The following is a 22816-nucleotide window of genomic DNA, read 5'->3' on the forward strand; positions in this document are numbered from 1 at the left end:
GCTGCTTGGCTCTTCGTCAATTACCAGAACAAATTCTCAAAATAAATGTTTTTAAATAATCAAGATCTCAAAGTCATGTCAAACTAATTGACTTGTTACAACCCCTAGTTACTTTGAAGTTGCAGATATTACCCGATCTCGGATGGCCAGTCCTCAGGTTTCCTCACATGGACGGTGCGTGTTGATGTTGGTTGAAGCTCCGGTCGTCTGAATTTTTGACCGGTTATGCAGTCAAACAGGCTGGTGCAAACAGCCAGGTGGGACCAAGTTCTCGCTCTCCCTCCTTCTGATCTCTTTGGTGAGCTTGAGTATCTCACATTTCATTACACGTCACATTCCACAAGTGCCCTTAACGCATGTTTGTCTGCTAGGCAATGTTGGATCTATCTGGTCACCGCATGACAAGTACAATCATACTATCTATTTGGTCAGTAAATGTGTAATGGAGACACAAAACTACAGATGCTGGAATCTGGAGCAACACACAAAGCAGTGGAGGAACTCAGCGGGTCAGGCAGCATCTATGGAGGGAAATGGACAGTCAATGTTTCTGGTCGAGACCCTTCATCTGGTCTGGATGAAGGCTCTCAAACCGAAACATTGACTGTCCACTTCCCTTCATAGATGCTGAGTTCCTCCAGCGACTTGTGTGTTGCTGCAGTAAATGTGTAATGATTTTTTTTTTCTCTCTCAGTCCCTTTGTTTAGTTCATCACCTCTGACTCCACTGTTCGTCTCTCCTGTAGTCATTACAATGACCATTCTGTGATTAGGCAATATACTGCACTTCTCTCGGTAACTGGGTTTTAACAATTAATATGAATGCCATATTAAACAATACTAATATTAAAACAAATAATACAATTACAGGGTGAATGACTAATTTCAGAAATGTATATTAGCCTTAAGCGACCAACTCTTGAAAATATCTCACCAGTGGTGGGCATTAAGGTCTCTCTCCACTTTAGCCATTCTGTACATTTCCGACCATAAATCATTTGAACCTCCTTTCTTTCCTTGGCAATTTCACTCAATTGGCTGCATGAATTTGGAATTGGCTTGCCACAGAATGCAGATGGTGTTAGTAGATGGAGGGTATTCTGCCTGGAGACCGGTGACTAGTGGTGTTCCTCTGGGATCTGTTCTGGGATCCCTGCTCTTTGTGATTTTTATAAATGACTTGGATAAAGAAGTGGAGGAATAGGTTGGTAAGTTTGCAGGTGACACAAAGGTTGGAGGTGTTTTGGATAGTGTAGAAGGTCTTCATAGGTTAAACGGGATATAGACAGGAGGCAGAGTTGGGTGGAGAAGTGGCAGGTGAAGTTTAATCTGGACAAGTGTTCAGTGATGGACTTTGGAAGATCAAACTTGAAAGCGGAGTACAAGGTTAATGGCAGTATTCTTGGCAGTGTGGAGGAACAGAGGGGTCTTGGGGTCCAAGTCCATAGATCCCTCAAAGTTGCCAGGCAAGTTGATAGGGTGGTTAAGAAGGCGTATGGTATGCTGGCCTTCATTAGTCAGTGAATTGAATTCAAGAGCTGTGAGATAATATTGCAGCTCTATAAAACTCCGGTTAGACCACAGTTAGAGTATTCAGTTCTGGTTGCCTCATTATTGGAAGGATGTGGAAGCTTTAGAGTGATTGCAGAAGAGATTTACCAGGATGCTGCCTGGATTAGAGAACATGCCTTATGAGGAAAGGTTGAGCAAGCTCGGGCTTTTCTCTTTGGAGCGACGCAGGTTGAGAGGCGACTTGATAGAGGTGTATAAGATTGTGAGAGGCATAGATAGAGTGGACAGCCAGCACCTCTTCCTCAGGGCTGTCTCGCCTCTGATTAGTGTCATCTTTCATTGCCCAGGTCAGTATGTCATTGAAATTGTTTCCCACTGGGAGCCCCAGTGTCCAATATTCTCTTTAGGTGAGGGCCCATTCCGTCCTGAAATAAATTCAAGAACATATCATTTCTGTGGGGACTCACCCGCCCTGAATGCTCACTATAAGCCACAAGCTTTCGTTCCACATAATCCTCTATGCTCTCCCTTGATTCCTGTTTTCCCAGGGTTATCGTGATCCAGTTTGGTGTGCCCCTCCTAAGTTCATTTTATTTTTACAGCTCTCTTAAAATTATTAAACTTCTGGTCATTACTGGGTCCCAATTGCAGGGCCCTATAATTAAGCGGCAGAGATGCACGTACCAGTGGGTGGCACTTTAACCTTCATTATCAAGCGAATATAATCATTAATAAGCCTGTGAGCCTCTCTTTTAACTCTGCTAATTCATCTCAAAAAGCTTAATTGCCATCATTCCTCTAAGGCAGACAGTTCATAATCATCTGTTACTCTAAAGCTGTGGGAGGTTCCTGACAGTCTGTATATATAACCTGTTCTTCTCCCCACCCCCCCCCCCCCCCCCCCCCCCAATGTCATCTTTATTACTGTCCAAATCAGGGCCACTGGGGCTGCAGCTAGTTCCTTTACACTCTGTCATAGGGTGGGAGTGACTCATCCTCACAATATCCATATGTATAGTTTTCCTCCTCTAAACTTCCCCAATCAATTCCATCCCCCATCGCTGGCAGGGCGGTAGGTGACACAGCTCCCACTGTTCTCCCATGTGGTTATTTACGTTCCTTGTCCTGTGCTTGCTTTATTGCCCCTACTTTTACCTTGTTGGTTCTTCGCCACGGCTGCAAGTATAATTACTCCTTTTTCATGCTTACCTTTCTCTTGTCCCCACCACTGAGGCTTTTGCTCGGCAAGGGGGCTTCCAGATCATATCCTTTATCATATTAATTAATTTTTATTGTGATCCACTATTGTTTGTACTGTGGATCCCTTGGGTCCCCATTTATTGTCAGTGTTTTTCTTATTCGTAGCCATCGTCAGTATGTGGCATGCCCCGCCGATGCCGCCTTAAGATTCCTACCCTGACATCTAATTTCTCCGCATCATTACCCTGATGTCAACCTTTGCCGCATCAGAGACCCAACGCCAAACTTCCCTCTCACACCAACCTTGAAAGTAAATTCACCATGCCTTCCTTTTCCTCAGATTTATTTCTATTGGTGCCTTAACTTGCAGTCACCCAGCAACGACATGGGATCTACTCCTCTAACTATGGGTGGTAAAATTAAATGTACTCACCCAATTAGGAGCCACATTGGTGACGGTCACCCTGTACAGCACCCTGCTCACGGCGCCAATTGTTGGAGGGATTTGTATGTTTGGCTTGCACCCTGACTCTGGCTTTCACGTGGGGTCCAGTCACCCTCATAATTATGGCTCAGAGTGGGACATCACACAAGGGAAAATGTCAACCCAAAGCATGGACTGTCCATTTCCCTCCATAGATGCTGCCTGACCCACTGAGTTCCTCCAGCTCCTTTGTGTGTCACTCCGGATTCCAGCATCTGCAGTCTCTTGGTCTCGTATGGCACTGGTGGGTTTCTCAAACAAGTCAGTTTATTCAGGCCTGTTACAGTGTGCACTGGGGAGCTCTGAGTGAGTGCCCAAAGATGATTCTCTGACCCAAAAAACTTCCAGCAGTTTATATTATTCGAGTTACAATAGTTACGTGTGGATTTCCGGATTTCAAGTTAATTCATCAGTAACTTTTTTTTTGTAGTATTTGATCTTTGTTTTATCTCTGCAGGAGTTGCCCCTGTCTACCAGACAGATGGGACTTTGCCTTCCTTTGCCAGACAGCCATTTCCCCATCCTCTCTGCATTTGTGTGCTCTAATGTATAGTCTTGTCTTTCTGTCGTGACTCTGCATATCTTATAATCAGCTCTCCTGCATTTCACCTACGTTCCAACCTCCATTTGTTTATCTCTGCTCTGGCTAGCCATGCCTTGCAATCTAAACACTTCTCTCACCTAATGACTGTTCTGCTCTTCTGACGTGACCTTTAAACTACCTCCACTATTGGCCTGTTTACCTATCAACCCTTTCCAGTTTATGACACTTAAGTATTACAAACTTGGCCAATTTTTTTTTTACGATTCCCAGAGATTCCTCCTTTGGGTAACTTTTGCAGAATAACATGCTTACAATGGGAGCACATCCCAACTGGCAGAATCCCTTTGAATATTCAAATACCGGTGACTGGTCTAAGGGGTTCTGAGCACAAAACACCAGACACCCAAAATATACTTTTATAACAGTGTTAAGGGATGGCTCCTGGAATATACGAACAGCCAGAATATTAAGTGACAAAACAGACATGTCCTGAACTGTCCACTAAGTGGCAGGGATATGTCTTTAGCAATGCAGGAGATGGCCACATAATGCCTTTCCTGATCTCATCATGAGGGTTACATTGAGGGCCAATGAAAGTGAACATTCATTTTTTGTATTCCCCTCTTACACTACCATGGACTTGTCTTAGATTGTGTCTTTCTTTTACTATGGTCTTGGTTTTGCAGTTTTTTTCACTGTATAGTATGATTTTATGTATAATTTATATTCCTCTGTGTTGTCTGTACCTACGTGCCTGAGATGATGCTGCTGCAAGTAATGTTTTCATTGTACTGTACCTCACTGTACTGTGCCCAGGACAACAAACTCCACTTGACTTGCCCCCTGCATAGTTACAGTGGTACAGAATCAGAATGTCCCACATCCAACGGTTGATTGGTTTTGATGGCCTTAAAGTATCAGGTGGAGGTTAAATTGTGAATGGGCTTTTTGTTTTTATTTTTAAAGACACTGGTTCTCATTTGTATTAATACCAGCAATCCACATAATTCCATAACTCCCAAATAATCCCTAACACTAATTAGTAGCTTGAATCCACCACCATACCCTGGGTACAGGGCTGAAACACACAAGCGAGCATCAAAGATTAGACCAGTCCGGAGCTCCAAAGAATGATGTTCCTCATTGAAGATGGTTTGGGAGGCTAAGGTCTCTTCCTGAAAACAGAAGTGAAAAAATGTGAGGAAAAGGAAGTACAATGGGAAATGTGAAGGAAGATGGAGTTGGAGAGCAAAATAGTAGCAGTGAGGAACATTTAAAAGGAAATGAATGAAAATGGGCAAAGTATTGAAAGAAAAAGGAGACGTAAACAACTTGTGAAGGAAAGGAAAACATCCAAATGAGCAAGGTAATAGAGGGATTGGGAGAAGGAAAATTATTTAATCTTAGTCTTCTGTACTATACAATTATTAACAGCTGAATATTGCACATGTGATCTGTACTGTATTTGAAACCACAACTGCTTTCCATTTTGTATTCTGGAACAAGCTTTGAAGAATACTTGGCCACCTTTGCACTATTGGTGGTTGGGGCTGGTTCTGGATTGCATAATCCTCAGTGTTGTGCTTTGTACTGTTCAAAATTTCTGAGACTAATGCCTTAAATATAATTACTGATATATATCTTCATTAGAAATGGGTTCTAAACACAATCCAAGGACAAAATGTACCATTTTATTGCTTTGTTGCTTTGCATGAGAGTGATGTAGATAATAGCTTTAAAATATGTTGATGGCAGAGGATACTTGCACAAAGCACAAACATCAGTATAGATCCTTCAGACAGGGCCCCCTCCTGTGTAATTTTCCAGATGCTATATGTGACGACCTGTTCTATGCTGCATACGTGATTCATATCAACATTAGTTATGTTCTTTTACAGCTACCGATTTTTTGAGCATTTGCGTCTGAGTCTGTGTTCAAGTGTCAATGCATTCAATATTTTTTTCTTTTCTTTAGAGGTGGTGCGTTGTTGGTTACTCCAAGTTGCCCTGGATATCACATTATGATACCATTCATTACATCCTTCAGATCCGTTCAGGTTGGCGCTCTTTGTTCAGATTTCCAATAGGTGCATAGTGGTTGAAGAATTAATATTCGGAAATAAAGAATTGTATTATGTGTGTGATTTACTGCAATGCTTTTATATAATTTTGTGTTAAATTATCGTTCATGGTTAACATAAATAAGGTTCAAAGACTATTGGCAATGTTTAAGATAAATGTGTACGTGGGAGAAGTTCCTCGTGGGCACTTCAACAGCACCACAAAAGTGAGATGTGATTCTTTCACATTTTGAGCATTTCATGAGTGACCCAACAAACACTCTATTCACCTGTTGTGAGCTCCTCTAACTTGTTGACTAAACAAAACAGGAGTTGTTCAGGAGACACGAGACTGCAGATGCTGGAATCCAGAGCAACAAACATTCTGCTGAAAGAACTCGGCGGGCCGAGCAGCATCTGTGAGAGGAAAGGAATTGTTGGAGTTTTGAAACGTCGACATTTCCTTTTCTCCCGTAGATGCTACTCGACCCTCTGAGTTCCTCTGACAGATTGTTTGCTATTCAGGAGCTGGATGCTTTGATGCTGCACTCTACGGGTTGGTTTAAAGGACAGGTTAGTATGAATGTTGTGATGCACCACAGGCTTGGGATATAGCAAGTGCTGGTGATGAAGCCAACTTAGTAAATTATTTACAAGGACAGAAATGAAATATACCAGAATTGTTGAAACTAAATTGTTCTCCAAGGCTACAATTTTGTTGCCAAGAATGTAAAAATAAACGTTTGCATTTCTATAGTACTCATTACATTACGTGCAACAGTGCACAACACTTAAAATGGTAATGGATGGCAAATGGTCACTGAGGGAAATGAAGGAGAGTGTGTCAAGAGTGTGATGCAAAGATAGTTGACAGAAGATGGACAAAACAGTAAAAGAAAGAATTGCAAAAGATGGCTTTAAAGCTGAATGCCGATGGTCAAGTGAGGATGAGAATTATGCTGCTGTTGACAGCCCGTTGCTCAACTGTGCCACTGACTTTATGACTGGTGGCAGCTCTTGAGCCAAGTGGCCATAATTCACGAGCCAGGAGAATGTGGTCAGCAAGTAAGACAGGTATTCTTGGCCACAGGATCCAAACACATAACTTGCAAACAAAACATGAAAAGAATCTTGAATACGACTGTCAAAAAACACTTTAAAGATGTGCTTTTTTTAAGAATTTAATTTGAATGAAATATGAACCTGGCTTTTGAGATTGTATTTTATTGATTCATTCCATTCTCACAAGTTTAGTCTACATGCAGTTGTTTAAAATTAAACTTCTGTCTTCAAAGATGAATGAAAGCTGGCAAATTATTCAAAACGAGGCTAAATTTGGGTTGCAGGGATGGGAAAGATGGAAAAAATATATTTGATTTAATTTAAATCTGGATGGCATTAACCCATTCTCATTAGACAAATGAAATAAAACTCTTGGTTCTAATAAAACTGCATTGCTTATTAAAAATGAATACACTAATAAAAGGTAGGTGCTGAAGATTGAATTAATATCTATATGATGACATGTATTACAAATCTAATTTTTGTCTACTTTGCTTTATTTTCTTGTCCACCCAATAAAGATGCTTAAGTTTACTTTTACTTCAAACACATTTCAACTTTTCTTTTGCAGACAACTTTACAAACAGATGAAGTGAAAAATGTTCCCTGCGGAACAAGGTATGTGAACATTTCCATTTTGTGGTTTGAGCCCTTTTATGACTCTCACTCATTTTTAGAAAATTATAGGAAAGGAGCAACAATTTAAATATAGTTAAATTCTTTCAACAAATTGTTTTTAATTGAAGTTATATCACTTAAAACTGGTAAACATTTTGCATTGGAACTGTGACTAAAGTAATAATTATTTTGTTACTTTAAAATGAAACTTGTACACATACCAATCCAAAGCATGGAGTGATATCTAACATGAGTACGTGTCAATAAACTTCCCTTTGGTTTGAGCTACTTTTTGCTTGAGAGCTGGCTGAATTGGGGAGAGTAAAATTTCAGACTTGCTTTTCATATTTTTCTGATACATAAATAAATACTGGAAACACTCTGTGGCATATGTAGCATCTGTGGAAAGAGAAACAGTTAATGTTTCAGGTCAGAGACCCGTCCTCAGAAGTAGAGAAGGAAGCAAGTTAGTATCACAATGTGGGTAAGGTGTGGGAGAGATGGATAGACCATGTTGAAAACGAGAGTGGGGATGGCAATACTGGTCTCACCCTACCACAAATATTCCCTTTCACCTATCCATCCCTTCCCCAACTCTGCAATTTAAAATTAACTTTTCTCTTCTCCCCATTTCTGACAAACGAGCTTTGACTTGAAGTGTTAACTCTGTTTCTCTTTCCACTGATGCTGCCTTAATGTTCTAAGTGTTTCCAGCATGTTCTGTGGTTATTTTATACTGTAAACACCAATAAAACACAAAACTTTGTCCTTTGCCGTAGCTGATTTAGCAAGTGGGTAAGACTGGATTAGGTGTTAGGAACTGCCTCTTTGTTTTATTTGATGCATGTTTCGTTGAGGTTTTCTTTTGTGCTTTTCCTCAACTAATATGTAATCGAGGTTCTTTTAATGAGTTGTTTATGTCTGTTGCATCACAATACTAAACATATTTTACTTTTGCTTTCTACAGTGGTGGGGTCATGATCTATTTCGACAGAATAGAAGTAGTGAACAGCCTTGCTCCAAGTGCAGGTCAGCATTTGGTGAGCCTTATGGTTTTTGACATTTCAGTCATAATGGTTAATTCATGGTTTTGGATACTTTTACTGAACTTTTTTGTACTTCCACAACCAGAGCAAATTATTTCAAATGATGAACAAAATATGAAATTGAAGTTTCGTTTTAATTGGATTAAGCAATCATTTTATGATACCACCACAAAATGACTGCTTAATCCAATCTTTTTAAACAAGCAATAGTGGCTTCAGATTTATTTTTGCTGCTTTTCTCTTTTTGCAGAGGAATTGTGAGGCTCTGAAGTGAATAGTTTTCTGAGGTGGGGTTAAATACACACGGTGTGAGATGTATTCTGAACCTGATTTCTGAGATACTCAAGCAAGATATGAAAGTGCTTTATTTTTACATTGCTAATGTTCTTTTCTTTTTTTAAACTAAATTGTAAAGGAAAAAAAGGAACTGTTCTTGCTGCAGTGAGGAGTAAACAGTCTATTTGTCCTCAAGTCTTAAAGTTTCTCTTGGATGGGGAAGAGAAACTATAAATTATTCCCCTACTTGATATGTACAAATTGTATGCTTTGGGAGTTGCTAACAGTTCTTAGCTGATTGTCAGTGCTTCCAAAAGCTTCAAATAAGAACAATGTAGGACACCTGGTACCTGTCTTTCTAATTATGTGAGATATTCAATGCATGACACAAAATAAATTCCATAACTGTCTATTTAAAAGATCATCCCCATCGTAATTCTTGCCCTTATTTAGTTGGAGTGCAGCAGTATGTATTTAACTGGTTTCTTTTTTTTCAACCACCAAATTTCTTCTCACTATATACCAGGTTTTTTTTCACCCCAAGGTCCTTTTTTCCAATAAAACTACTTGTATTTATGCCAAGGGGTCATTTGTATTTGAGCTGGGATTTAAATTGGAAGAGAAAATTGCCATGAATTTTCACTTTGCTGAAGGAATGGTGCAGACTTAAGGTACTATATCACATTAATGAAGGGTCTGCAGTTTTTTGGCCAAGCTGCATTGCTAAGAGGAAACCAGCAAGATGATACAACTTAATTGTGTATCCTTGCATTTAGCCTTCAGGCTTCAAGTTTCTTGCCTGGTGTATAATTTTACCACATACACTTTGAACAGATGCCACTACTACAAGGTTCAACCATTTAATGCTTTAGGTGGTTTTGTTGCCTTTTCAAATGCATGACTTGTTCATGAAGGTGAATCTCCGTTAGCTTGTCAAACCAGTTGATCTGGCACTTAATTAGAATCCATGGTCTGGTAAAATTTTAGATTCAGCCATATAAGTTGCAACCAGTTGGAGATCAAGTGATTAATAAATTAGTGGCAGAGCAATCTTTTCGTGGTTCAAAAAGTAGTTGATCCAGTGAACTGATAACCAGGGGATTGATCCTTAATGGATCTCTTGCCATGCAAGAAATTATTTCTGCCATTACATTAAAGCCCTGAAACATGTTTGAACATTGCTTCTGTAACAGGATAGAGCATAGGAAGATATTATCAGAAGTGAGCCACTTGTCTCTCTGCATCTGTCCTGCCAGTCAGTGAGATTAAGGCTGATCTAACTCTACATTCCTGCCTTTACCCCATATCTGTTAATAAGTTCATCAAAAATCTATCAATCTCGGATGTAAAATTAGCTATTAACCTTGCATTGATTGCTGTTTGTAAAAGAAACTTCAACTTGAACTTGCCCTTTTTGTTTGGCTGTACCCCTGGCCGTGGGCAATCCAACCATCAGAAATAGTTTCTCTTCGTCTACCCTACAATCAAACTTCTATCAAAAACTCTCCTTAACCTTCTACATTACAGACTTCAGCCATGGTTCTTTTGTCTCCTTGTAATTTAACCCTTGGAGTCTGGGTTTCATTCTGGTAAATGTACACTGCACTCATTCTAAAGCTGATATTTCCTTTCTAAGGTGTAGTTCTCCAAACAGCCTATGGAATTCCAAGTGTGGTCTAACCAGGACTTGGTATAGTGGAGCTCTCCTTCTTTTACCCTAACATATGATCCTTTGATAATAATAACAACATTCTGTGTGCCTTTTTGATTTTGTTATATACGTTTGTGGTACCTTTAATTATTCATACAAGTCCATACTTCATTTTGGCCCTTCTGTTCTTTTCATTTTTGCCATTCTGTAAAGTTCTTTGTATTGTATTTTAGCTTCATTTGCATATTTAGATGGATTTCAATCCCATCTTCCAAGTTATCGATAAATGCAATAAACAGCTGCATCTTAATACACCCTGGAGGAACACTATTAATCACAGTTTGGGTACTCGTTATCTTTACTCCCTGACTTTCTGATTAGCCCGTTTCCTAACTAGGACAACAATTACATGAGCTTTAACTTCTATGCTTGGACATCTCCCTGTAAACTACTTTGGTCACCTCTTCAGTAATTTGGGGAGTTTCATTGTGTGTGACCATCTTATCTCTGCTGACTTTCTCTGATCAGAAAATTTTCGTTTTTCGGTCACTCTGTCCTCATTTTCCTTTTGATAGATGTCAGACTTAGTATAACATCTATAATTCTGTTTTCCCCTCCCTTTCCCCCCCCACCCCCCTACCCCTTTGTGGAGGCTAGATTCAGATCCCCAGCATGTTGCAATGGATAATAAAAAGATGTGCTTGAATAAGCGGTGGTTTATGTTGGAATGTTTACTGTGTTTGCCCCATTTAGAACATAGAACAATTACAGCGCAATTCAGGCTCCTAAGTTCAATTCCCCGATTGATGAAGGACAATACACCATATGCCTTCTTAATCACAGAGTCAACCTGCAGTTGTATTTCTGTTTCTGTTGTATATTTTTGGGAGGTGATAGGGTGGGTGGTGGTGCTGTTGAAGTTTACTTAGTTGTTGTCTTGGCCTCCTACGGGATAGGCTAGAATTCACAGTCAACTGTAACCTGCTAGCATTTGCTGTCATCCAGCTAGTGCAATACCAGCTTCTCCCAGATCTCCCAGAGGAAGCTTGTGGCGAGATCCAAAATGTCACTGGAGCTTTTTACAAGATAATGGGACAATGGGGAGAGTAGAGACTGTGCAGAGCCAGCTCCTGCTACAAAAACACTGGGAAAAGACATTAAACATCCCAATAGAATGAACATTAGCAGCCAGCATGAGCCCTTCTTCCTCAGTTATTTGGACCTCTCAAAGCTGTCATATACTTTGTTTTTATTATGAAAACTCCAATAATCCAGCATCCAATTGTTCTGAAATCCTGATGGTTTGGCATCTGACTGTGGGCTGGATGTGTGGCCAGAGCAGGGTTGGGGTCAGGGACATGGGTGGGTTTGAGGCCAGAACCAGGGCCTGGAGAAGTTGTATATTTTCTGCACCTTTTAAGCTCATTGAGTTCACTGCAAAATTTATTATGCTACTGTGCAACACTTTTTTTAAACAAGTAAAATAAAAGTGTGTTTGGGTATTAATAGGAGTAACATCCCAATAGAATGGAAAATCTGCTAGTCTGAAACTACCAAAGTCCCAAGGGTCCTGGATTATTGGAGTTCTACTGTATTTGGAAACATTCAGAAACGCACAAAAAAGGAACTTTAAAACTAAAGGCACTATACCACATTTAAGGGCTCAACTCAAAATGAAGCAAACTGAAGTACTCCTTTGATCTTTTGTAGCCATTCCCTCAATTGAAATGAATGGAAAAGCTTCCCCTATATGAGGTCCAACATTCCATGTGTTCCTGCAGCTTCCCCACTAAGTAAGGCAGTGAGGGGGAGGGGGAGGATTGCTGCATGTTTTTTAACAGATGGTATCCATGGCATCACAGTTTTAGTTTCATAGAACTACCACCAAACAAAAGATTGTTATGTAGGATTAAAGCCTGAAATGTTCTGTGTAATGTATTAACTTGGGCAAGAAACTGTCTTTCTTCAGGTTAGCATATGGTTAATAGTGAGGGGGCACATAGATTAGTACTGGGACTCAAGCTGTTCACAATTTATGGTAATGATCTGGATGCAAAATCAGGACTTGTTGAACAAATGTAAAACTATTTATTTTGGTTCCTTTTAGTGTACGATATCGCAAAGAACTACACAGTAGACTATGACAAGACTTTGATTTTCAACAAAATTCATCATGAACTGAACCAGTTTTGCAGTGTACACACCTTACAGGAAGTCTACATTGAATACTTTGGTGAGGGATGTTTAAGTTCCTTACTATCTAGGTGAAGACATGCTTGGTTTAAAAAGAAATGTATTTACTTTCAAAAGTTGATAAACTTGAATTTTTCAGTCAAGTGCAATAATAAAAACTAAATGAAAAATGAATCGTCAGTTTCTCTTGGCAGGCAGAGTTTGACAGGTTATTTTAAAGAAAAGTTTAGAAGATCGAATATCATGACAAGTGCTAAATTTTAGACTTAACTAAGCCTGCACATGTATTTAAGGGGTTGGACACTAAAGCTCAGACATCTACTAATGAAACAGTGAAAAGGAAGTACAAGAATGGCTGGTGTGCTTTGCTGCAAATTTCTTTGCAATCACATGTGGAATACTGAGACTATTTCCTGCTTCTAACCAATTATAGGACTATGAAAGTTAAAATGAGAATGTATCTTGCTATGTTCAGTTGAATGTTTATTATGTAGTTTGATATGGATGCTCGAAGGCATGTTCCAACACTGTCATAGTCATACATTTTGATTTGTTCTTGCTTTAGATCAAATAGATGAAAACCTAAAGTTGGCTTTACAAAAAGACTTGAATGTCATGGCACCTGGTCTTACGATACAGGTAAATGAAGCAGTCTTTGATTTTTTACAATTTCTTGTCAAGATATATTTGATGTGCATTACTGGTCAACTATGTGGAGTCCACTCACTTTTTGTTACACTTGCCAAATCTGATTCTTAAGACTTTTCGATTCCTGTACTCCAATCAACTAAATTCCATCTGGGCCTGATGTAGTTATTTCCATGGTTTTATGCTGTCAAATGGCTTAATAAGAAAAATGTTGAAGTGAAAGACAGGGGGAGATGAAGCGGGTAAAATATGTTGAGTAGTGCGATGATTAAATGACTAGTCTTTTATGTAAGACAGCCTTTGCAGTGTTTTGCCCTTGGAGCTAAACGAAGTCTTTGGCAATTTTATATTCCATTGGAACTATATGCAAGTCTCCATTGAGAGATTTATTTCCCTTGTTGTACCAACAGGCAGTTCGAGTTACAAAACCTAAAATTCCAGAAGCAATTCGAAGGAACTTTGAACTTATGTAAGTTGGATGCTCTATATATTACCATCTGTATTCAGTCAACTACTCATTGGCATTTATTGTCTCTTAAGTTTTATTCAGCAAGATTTGAGAGTTTTAGATTAGGAGTCCCCACACCTTCACGTTTATGAATGGTTAAATGTGCTCTCTCCAACAGATTGAAGTGGAAGATCACACATTGTAGTCTTTGAACTCATCTTAAAATCTTTCATCCAATTTTTGTTACAGTATCTTCTCACTTTAATCTTCAAACATTTTGGCACTAGCTTGCACCGCATTTTATAGCTCCATAGAAGCTGCAACTGCTGCTATTTAGATTAAGTAAAACTCATTGAATGTGCCTATTACAACTGACTACAGATAAACTAATCTCTCGCCATGAATCTATCACAAGAATGTAATTAGTGCATTAAATCAGGTTGTTTATCACCTCTGGAGATCTCTACTGTCAGCAAAATTCTGCAGGTTTTAAAAATTTGCAGATTAAATATAAAATGATTGTTCCATTCCACTTTCTCTCTTAACGTAAAAGTAAAATGTGTGTACTAATACACATACACCACTGGGTTTAGGAATTAAAATGTCATTTTGGACTTGGTACTTATCACAGATATTGTCTCTATTCAGAATTTTGGCAAGTGCAAAGTAATTATCACGTGTTATAATTTATTGGTGAACATCTTAGTCCTTACTTTTTTCTCTGTGTCTTTTTTTTATTTTAGGGAGGCAGAGAAGACAAAGTTGCTCATTTCTACACAGAGGCAAAAGGTTGTAGAACAGGAGGCTGAAACGGAAAGAAAACGAGCTATTATTGGTATGTGTTCCCATGAGAGAAATTCTTCTTTGAGTTCAAAATTTAATTTCAACTACTGTGCAGGCATTTCCCAGTGCTGTTGACATGGTTGATGCACCACGGCATTGTTTTTTTTCTGCAATCCCCAGGAATCAGAAGGAAAGGTGGTGTGGTGGCCCAGTAATGAATGCTGCTGCCTCACACCTCAGGGACCCAGGTTCAATGCTGGTTTTTTGCCAGGCGCTGTAGTTTCCTCTTGCATCACAAAGATGTGCCGATAAGTCAATTGGTTACAATAAAGTACCCCTTGTTGTAAGGCTAGTGACAAGTGAATTTGAGGAATTGATGGCTAAGTGAGAGAGACTGGGTTTTAGAGCTACAAGATGAGCAGGAGTAGGGCTGATGTGATTGCCCTGTTGCAACGTGACTTAGATCTAAAGGGCTGAATGGCCTCCTATGTAATAATTAAGCCCTTGATATCACAAGTAGGTAGCAAAGGCTAGCTGTGCATGAATTTTCAAATCTAAAATAATAATTCCTGAATTGAGACAATTGGGAAAGATTAGTTGGGGCATCTGCTGAGTTCATGGCTACTTCCTTTGAAACCCTGAGATGAAAATCATCTGGCCCTGAACTTTTGGGTCTTGTGTTATTGATTCTCTTCTCCACCATTATTTTACTTGTGTCAATTTTGCTGGGTCTTGATTCCCGAGTCATTGTTGGTTTCTTTAAGGTGTTGATGTGCTATTCTCTAAATTTACTTCAGGTGATGTGACAAAGTTATTTTTTAAATGTAAGACATCTGTCACACTGTTTCACCAAAGGCCAATGTAAGCTTGAGGAACAACAACTCTTCCATCTCAGTATGCTTTAACCCTCATTGCTCAACATTGAATTCAAAGTTTCAGATAATCAACCTTTAAAGTTTGTGTCAGAACTGGCCAGTCCTGATGTAGGAGCAGGAAATGCTGGGGGTGCTCAGCAGCGTGGCGACACAATTTACCTCTTCAGTCAATGACCTGGTGGTGGGTCGCCAGCCTGAGGTGTAAACTGTTTTTCTTTCTCTGCAGATGTTGCCTGACTTGCTGAGAATTTCCATTATATTCTGCTTTTGTTTCAGATTTCTAGCATTTGCATCTTTTTTGCTTTTCGTTCTCTGCCCAGTTGCAATGTAACTTGCTTGTTCTCACTTCGAGATACTGCAGAACCTCTGGGATTTCCTGGCATTTTCCTTTAATTCAGATTTCCTGCAACTTTTGTGTTCTGTTTCACAGTTCCAGCAAATTTTTCTTTCCTCTTTCTTCCCTCTATTTCCCCTGGATGAGCCTTCAATCCCCTCTGCTCGTCAGCATCAGTCTGCCTTATCTTGGTCTCCATCCTATCACACACGTTCCCCGGGTTCTCTCCCTCCAACTGTCTTTTCTCCAAGTTTAAACATGCCTTCTTTACAAATTTTTCCAATTGTAAAGAAGAGTCGTTGACCTGAATCATTAACCCTACTCTCTGTCCACAGATTCTGGCAACGCTGCTGTTTCCAGCATTTTCAGTTTTTATTTCAGAGTTTGACATCCCAAGCCTTAAAGGCACAAATGAGAAATCGTAGCTCTGAGTAAAAGGTTGACTGAATTCTGCAGCTTCTCGGGTGTGTTGGTTTGCTTCTGCAAGACCTCGAGTCTTGTAAAAGCAGCTGGAGTCCTTATTCACTCTAGTGAATGACTTCAGTCCCTTGAAAATGATTTAATTGTAAACTAAGGCACTGAGGTGATCATCTGTGACGATTGTATGCACTTCATTAATTTCAAAGCATGAAATTTTACCGCTGGCCTATTGGTTTGCATTTCTGTTATTTTTATATGGCTCAGATGATCGAATACTGAGTCAGAGGCTGTAAGTTCCCGTTGCACTCAAGAGACTTCAGCATTAAAAACTGAGTACCTAGGGGTGCTGCATTGTTAAGTGTGCAATCTTTTGGATGAGTGTTAAACTGAGGAGGTATTGCACATAAGATCCAGTGGTTGTATTTTGAGGAAGAGCAGGGAATTTTTTTTCAGCAAGTGTAAAGCAAAATCACTGCAGATGCTGGAATTTCTGACAGAGTCTCTGACCTGAAGCGTTAAGTTTCCGTCTCCTTCCACAGAATCTGCCTGACCGGTTGAGTGTTTCAAGCATTTTCGGTTCTTATTTTAGTTATTCTCAGTAACCTGGCTAATATTAGTCACATGAACAACAGCACAAGAAAATATTTGGTCGTCATTATGTTGCTGTTCATGGGAGCTTGTGTGCTCCTTAAATTTCTGAAGTTCAGTCAATACTGCAAGGATATGAAAATTGCTGTAGAAATGCATGTCTTAACAAAATCCTTCAGACGTGTATATTCTTGAGTTATTAAGCAAAATGATTACAATTTTTTTTTGCATTGAGAATATTTTGCATTAAACAATTGAAAAGAATTGCTATGATTGTTTGTCCTTTATGTGCTAGGGAAATGTGGAATTTATCCTGTACCTTTTGAAGGAAGGCTGGCAAAACTGATGCAGGGAATGATTGGGAAATCTGGCATTGCACCATACTGTGAAACTGAAGTAATCACAAAAGTGTTACCAGTGCAGTTGGTATCTGTGGCGCAAACAATACAAGTCTGTAAAGTTCTCATGTAGCACAATGTTTTATGTTGTGAGAGTGAATTCTATATAAATTCCAACTGCTGCACACAATCATGCACTTCCTCAGATTCGATCCAGGTGAAAACATGCATTGAAGCATGTCAAGGCCCTAATGTTTTCCTTATCAGAGATGCTACTTTTATTGAGTTGTGTAATTCTTAGGTATGTGATCCTATAGAGCCATTAGCAACCTGAGAGAAATATTGACTGCTTTTTTTTCTGCTTGGTTTTTGTGTATGCTGTCTTTTTTATGGCAGTGAATTGAAATGTTTTATCCCTGTACACAGAGGCAGAAAAATTTGCACAGGTAGCACAGATTCAATTCCAGCAAAAGATTATGGAAAAGGAAACACAGAAGAAAATTTCAGAAATTGAAGGTGGGTATTTGGGAAACATTTAAAGTTTTATTCGTGATTTAATATAGAAGTTGTTATGCCCTAATCTGGTTATTTAATCAGGTAGCCATCCACTTGTTAGCTCGCAAATTGTGTAGCCAGACATCTTAATTTATATTTATTTTCCTTTCCATCTTCTGCCCTCTTATTGACTTTGTCCTGGTTATAGTGTTTCATGAGTGCCAATCATTTTCCAGTACCTTGTTGAAGAGAATGACAGTCATTAGTGAGAATCAGATTTATTATCACTGACTTGTATGACGCGAAATTTGTCGTTTTACGGCAGCAGCACAGTGTAATGATATAAAGTTACTATAAATTACAAAAATAGTGCAGAAAAAAAGAAATAATGAGGTAGTGTTCATGGACCATTCAGAAACCTGATGGTGTTTATCTGAAGCTCTTCCTGAATCATTAAGTGTGGGTCTTCAGGCTCCTGTAACTCCTCCCCGATGGTAGTAACGTGAAGAGGGCATGTTCCGGATGGTGAGAGTCCTTAGTGATGGATGCTGCCTTCTTGAGGCACCGCCTCTCGAAGATGTCCTCGATGGTGGAGAGAGTGTGCCTGTGATAGAACTGGCTGAGTCCACAACCCTCTGCAGTCTCTTGCAATCTTGCCAGCATACCATTCCAGAACACTTTTGCTGAATGGTTTTCATGAAATAGAACCCTAAAACTTTTATTCCTCCCTCATCTCATTGGGCAGACCTGGCCGTTCATTCTGTGAGACAAGTATCCAGGGCTACAACCAACTCAAATTCTTGATAGGTGTGTCTTCAGTGGGAGCATTTTGTCCCTAAAGGAGTCTGGAGTTCTTTCACCGCCATTACTTAGGACAATATCACTGGCTGTAGTATCCAGTCTTGTGTCTGAAGAGCTAGTGGCTCATGGATTAAAACTTTCCACTATACATCTTCACTTTGCTTCCTATTCTAGATTTCCAGCACTCGTCCTAAAGCAGTAGCCCTTCTCTGATGTACGAGGTGCGAGTGGGACATTAGATTGTATTGCAGCCCAAGATGCAAATTTTCATTCGATAAGTTTAATGACTAGGTTTACCTCTGCTTTATCTGATTTCTCCCTTTATCTCCATATTCACTGCATTACTTTCAATACAAGGAGTATTGATTTCATTCAAAAGATGACAGCGAGATCTAATTATCAATGAGCTTTTAATTTTTTTTAGAACTCCGAAGATAATTTTACAACCCTTGGTTTGTTTTTAATCATTGGCTGATAACCCGACAAGTTTAGATAATTACAGCATTCACATTTCACTTGATAGCAGAAGGCAAAAGGAAAAAATATCATGAAGTCTTTGCTGGTTTTTGTGAAATGATAGAATTTGAAATTTCTGTAAGCTGCAACTTTAAATCTTCAAGTACCTTATAATTATTAGCACAAATTTTATATGCTGTAGCTTACTCAAAACTGCTCCAGAAGAGGGATTATTTTAAGTTATTAACTACCTAAATCAGACTCATCCATTTTACTATGCATTGGTGAATCAATGTTCATCAGTAGTTGCTATATGAGGTTAGTGTTGAAATATTCTGATACTTGCTTTAGAAATTCGTTCCCAGTCAGTATCGTGGACACAGTATATAATGGTGACAAAAAGGTTGTACTCTGCCTCTGAAATTCATTCCATTCACTTAATTGGAATAAATTTCAGAGTTGGTACAGAGATTTGGCATGACTGACCAGGAGCGAACTTCTAGGCAAGCGTTAAAGTGAGGAGTGGATTTAATCATTTTGGTCTGCATGCAGATCGTGCCTATTTAGCCAGAGAGAAGGCCAAAGCAGATGCAGAATTCTACACTGCCGAGAGAACAGCACAAGCCAATCAGGTACGATGCACTTAATTTCCATGGATAATTGTGAAAATACAAACAACGATGTTACACGTGTCTCTTGCAGTGGAAGTGTTAATGAAAGTGGAGACTCCACAACAACGTATACACAGGAACTCAGCAATGTGTAGAAACATCCCTGGCCATCTTTTCTTTTTCGATCTATTGACCTAATTTGGAATTCTTTAAATGCTATCCCATGTCTTGCCCTTTACAATTCACAAATGTTCCTGTCACAGTTACAACAAGTAGTTAGAGAAGGTAAAGGCAGTTTTAATCGATTTATCTCGATTCTTTTTAATGTTGCTGTGCAAATTATGTTTAGATGGTGCCATTGTTCATTTTGCAGTTTGTCACCTGCTAAGTTACCTCAAGAGTATTACAGAAATCTGGACTCTCATTGCAGAAGCTGCTCACAATTAACTTCATTTAAAAATGTCATGCTTCCTTTACAAGCAATGTGTTATTCGTGGGGCAGTTATTTGCCATCATAAACCACATTTAAAGTTGATACGAGGAGAATGCAAGTCTGATTGCATGGGGCTTTACATAATGGGTGTGCACACTGAATCAACAGTGGTCACTGGCTAATTAAAGGGCCCAAACATCTTTTAGCTCAATATCCTTGCCTTCCTATTTGTTTAAAGTTACCATCAATGTGTTTGTCCATCCATCTATGTGTATCAGCCTGACCTTTGTACTTAGTTGTGCTGCTTCGTACTGCATCCAGTATTGTGTTCCTATCTAGTAATAGCAAGTTTAGGGCAATATTCCTTCTCAGCCTGCTTGACTCAGTTTGCATAAGGTTCAAAATAAGGTACATTGTCATAGTCTTATCTGAATTATTAAAGCAAAGTTCTCCTTGCTCAACATTCTGATTTAAGAAGCAGTAAGAATCTTGGAATCTTTTTACGTTATCTGATAGAAGGTACCTCAATATTGGTAAATGTCAGGAAAAATACACGAGTTTGGAATTTGTATTTTTTCTCAAATATACCAAATAAAGTTTCTTCAGGTTTTTTTGGAAAGTCAGGTAATGGTGGTAAGGAGCCTTACTTTCTTGGCATCCATTTGTTGGATGAAAATATGATTGACGTATTCAAATATGAATTGAGGATTTCTGTATTTTCCCACTGTTCCTTCCAAACAGATGAAACTGACTAAAGAGTATTTGGAGATGGTTAAATACCAAGCAATATCATCAAACAGCAAGATTTATTTTGGTAGTGACATTCCAGACATGTTCGTGGATGCTAATGCCTTTCGGCAAAACACTGAAACGAGGACAGAGAAAAGTTCTTCTAGTACTGATCGGGAACAGGCAATGCTTGCACCTGAAAGTACCTCGAGCAGGCAGCAAAGAGGTGCAATGAAGGACTCTGGAGACAATGCAACTTAGACTGAATGCAGAGGAAAGACACTACTTTGTTAAATATTACAGAATGCTGATTACACAACACTGGATTATGTTCAAGTGGACTCTGGTATGACAACCATCAGATTGGGTGCAGAATTGTACAACAGAATACTCAGTGGCTTTATGTAACAATTTCTGCAATAGCAACAAGATGAAATTTTGACATGGTACCAATGACTAAAACTGGTTATGCTCTATTGCCGAACCTTATTCCACGTCAAAAGCTGCTTTTTGTTTGATTAACAGATATGGCGCCTAACTGAAATTTGACCATGGCATTCTGTGTATTTACCAATACATGTAATGAGGATTACTTTTCTGTACTGGTATGGTATTATTGGAACATCTACAAGCAGTAAAAGGAGCATTTTCTGTTTTGATTTTGGGTATGATGAAATGAGTGGGAATATGATTGACAACTGTGAACAAATAATTTTTTAAAACTCTGACAAGCTACAATACTTTTGAAAATAGATCAGTGGAATAGGAAAATATATTTTAGAATTATTAAGATGCCTTTGTATTTAAACAATATCGATTAATGCCATGCTTTTACAATGGCAGTTGTGCTCATTGACCAAGAATTTTTGGACGGCAGTGGAAGAACATTGGCCTCTTGTAGATTGAAGTGCAGGAGACAACTTGGGGTAATTTTAGTGAAAAGAGCTTATTTCTGTTGGAGCTGTATCATTGCCACTTGGGGTGTCTTTGGTTTCTGACCCAGGTAGTTTTGGAAACTATATTGGAGTCACCTTATTTGGTACAACATAAAACAAGCAGGGCATTTTGTTTTCAATTGATGAAACATTTTTCACACCAACTAGAAATGATTAATTGCGAGAATGCAAACAGTTTTGAAGACTTGTATGCACTGACTTGACTCCTTAGACTGTTAAGATGCAAGCTGCAGTACTAATTGTAGCGGAGAAATAGAGCATTGTCCCTTAGTATTAATTATACCACCTAAGACTGACCCCAAATTCTAGGTGATGATGCAAAATTGAATATGTCCTGTTAATAACTTTATTTAGAATGAGCTTTCCCATGGATTTATTACTCAATTGATCAAATAAAGCAAGCCAGTTTAAGATGGCAGGCAATTGTTAAAGATTCTTTTACATGCAAAGAAATCTATTCTAATATCTGGGCAATTGGTATATGCAGATACTAATCTTTATTTTTGATAATTCATTATACCGTTAAACATCTTTGCATCATGCCATGTAATCCTTTTGTGGTGTTCTAGCCTTTATATGCAATATTTGTATTGATCAGATACTGATTTCCATCCCCCATCCAGACTTATGAAGGTTTTAATGTGAAAATTGAATATCAGTTCCAGTGTTTGAATCATTACTCATTGTATAAAGCAGTGCCTATCTTAAATGATGGTACTAAAAAAGTGTTTTTGATGTATGTATTCTTTTGAAGAAAAATAATTAACTCTTTCTTGATTTAATTTCTATTATCTTTGTGGGAATCGTATTTTTCCTGGATGATTCTCTTGGCACAGAAGAAACAAATGCAGATGTGTGTTTCAAATCAATATTTCTGTTGTAGACACTATAAAATAGTTTGTACTTCTCTCATTCCAGAATTCTGATGTTTTACCTTAATTGTAAGATGCTTACTAAATTTTTACTGTATTTGGAAAATGATGGTAATCTGAAGAATTTAAGTTTACATTGCTTCTTGAATTACTCTTTACAAAGTGCTGGTACATATGCAATGTATTTGCTTTGAATGATGCTTTGGGATTTAGTTGTGCTTGTAAAGAAAACCACCAAATTCAAATATCTGGAGAAATGGTTTGGAACATACAGAGAATTTAAATTGACTTTGCAAAATTTGCTTTGGACATAACCTATCTAAAAATCAAAAAATTGAGTTTTCTCCAAAATCTGTCACATAAGTAAACTTATTTTGATATCAA

At 38.7% G+C, this 22816-nt stretch overlaps 1 protein-coding gene across 5 annotated transcripts in view; it reads left to right on the forward strand.

Annotated features, from left to right (window-relative positions):
- Positions 1–22816, forward strand: part of LOC127584747 (erlin-1-like) — a 43475-nt gene extending 20659 nt beyond the window's left edge. For 2 of the 5 annotated variants that reach the window (XM_052041666.1, XM_052041670.1), the window contains exons 7-13: positions 12560–12685; positions 13211–13284; positions 13704–13762; positions 14485–14576; positions 17506–17595; positions 19384–19463; positions 20617–22816. In XM_052041666.1, the coding sequence (XP_051897626.1) occupies positions 12560–12685; positions 13211–13284; positions 13704–13762; positions 14485–14576; positions 17506–17595; positions 19384–19463; positions 20617–20865 (770 nt within the window). In that variant the 3' untranslated portion in view covers positions 20866–22816. Of the gene's footprint in view, positions 1–5714; positions 5797–7432; positions 7480–8446; positions 8509–12559; positions 12686–13210; positions 13285–13703; positions 13763–14484; positions 14577–17505; positions 17596–19383; positions 19464–20616 lie in introns of all 5 variants that reach the window. The other 3 variants (XM_052041667.1, XM_052041669.1, XM_052041668.1) reach the window with 3 other exon arrangements.

This window comes from Pristis pectinata, chromosome 30 (assembly GCF_009764475.1).
Source record: "Pristis pectinata isolate sPriPec2 chromosome 30, sPriPec2.1.pri, whole genome shotgun sequence".
Lineage (NCBI taxonomy): Eukaryota > Metazoa > Chordata > Chondrichthyes > Rhinopristiformes > Pristidae > Pristis > Pristis pectinata.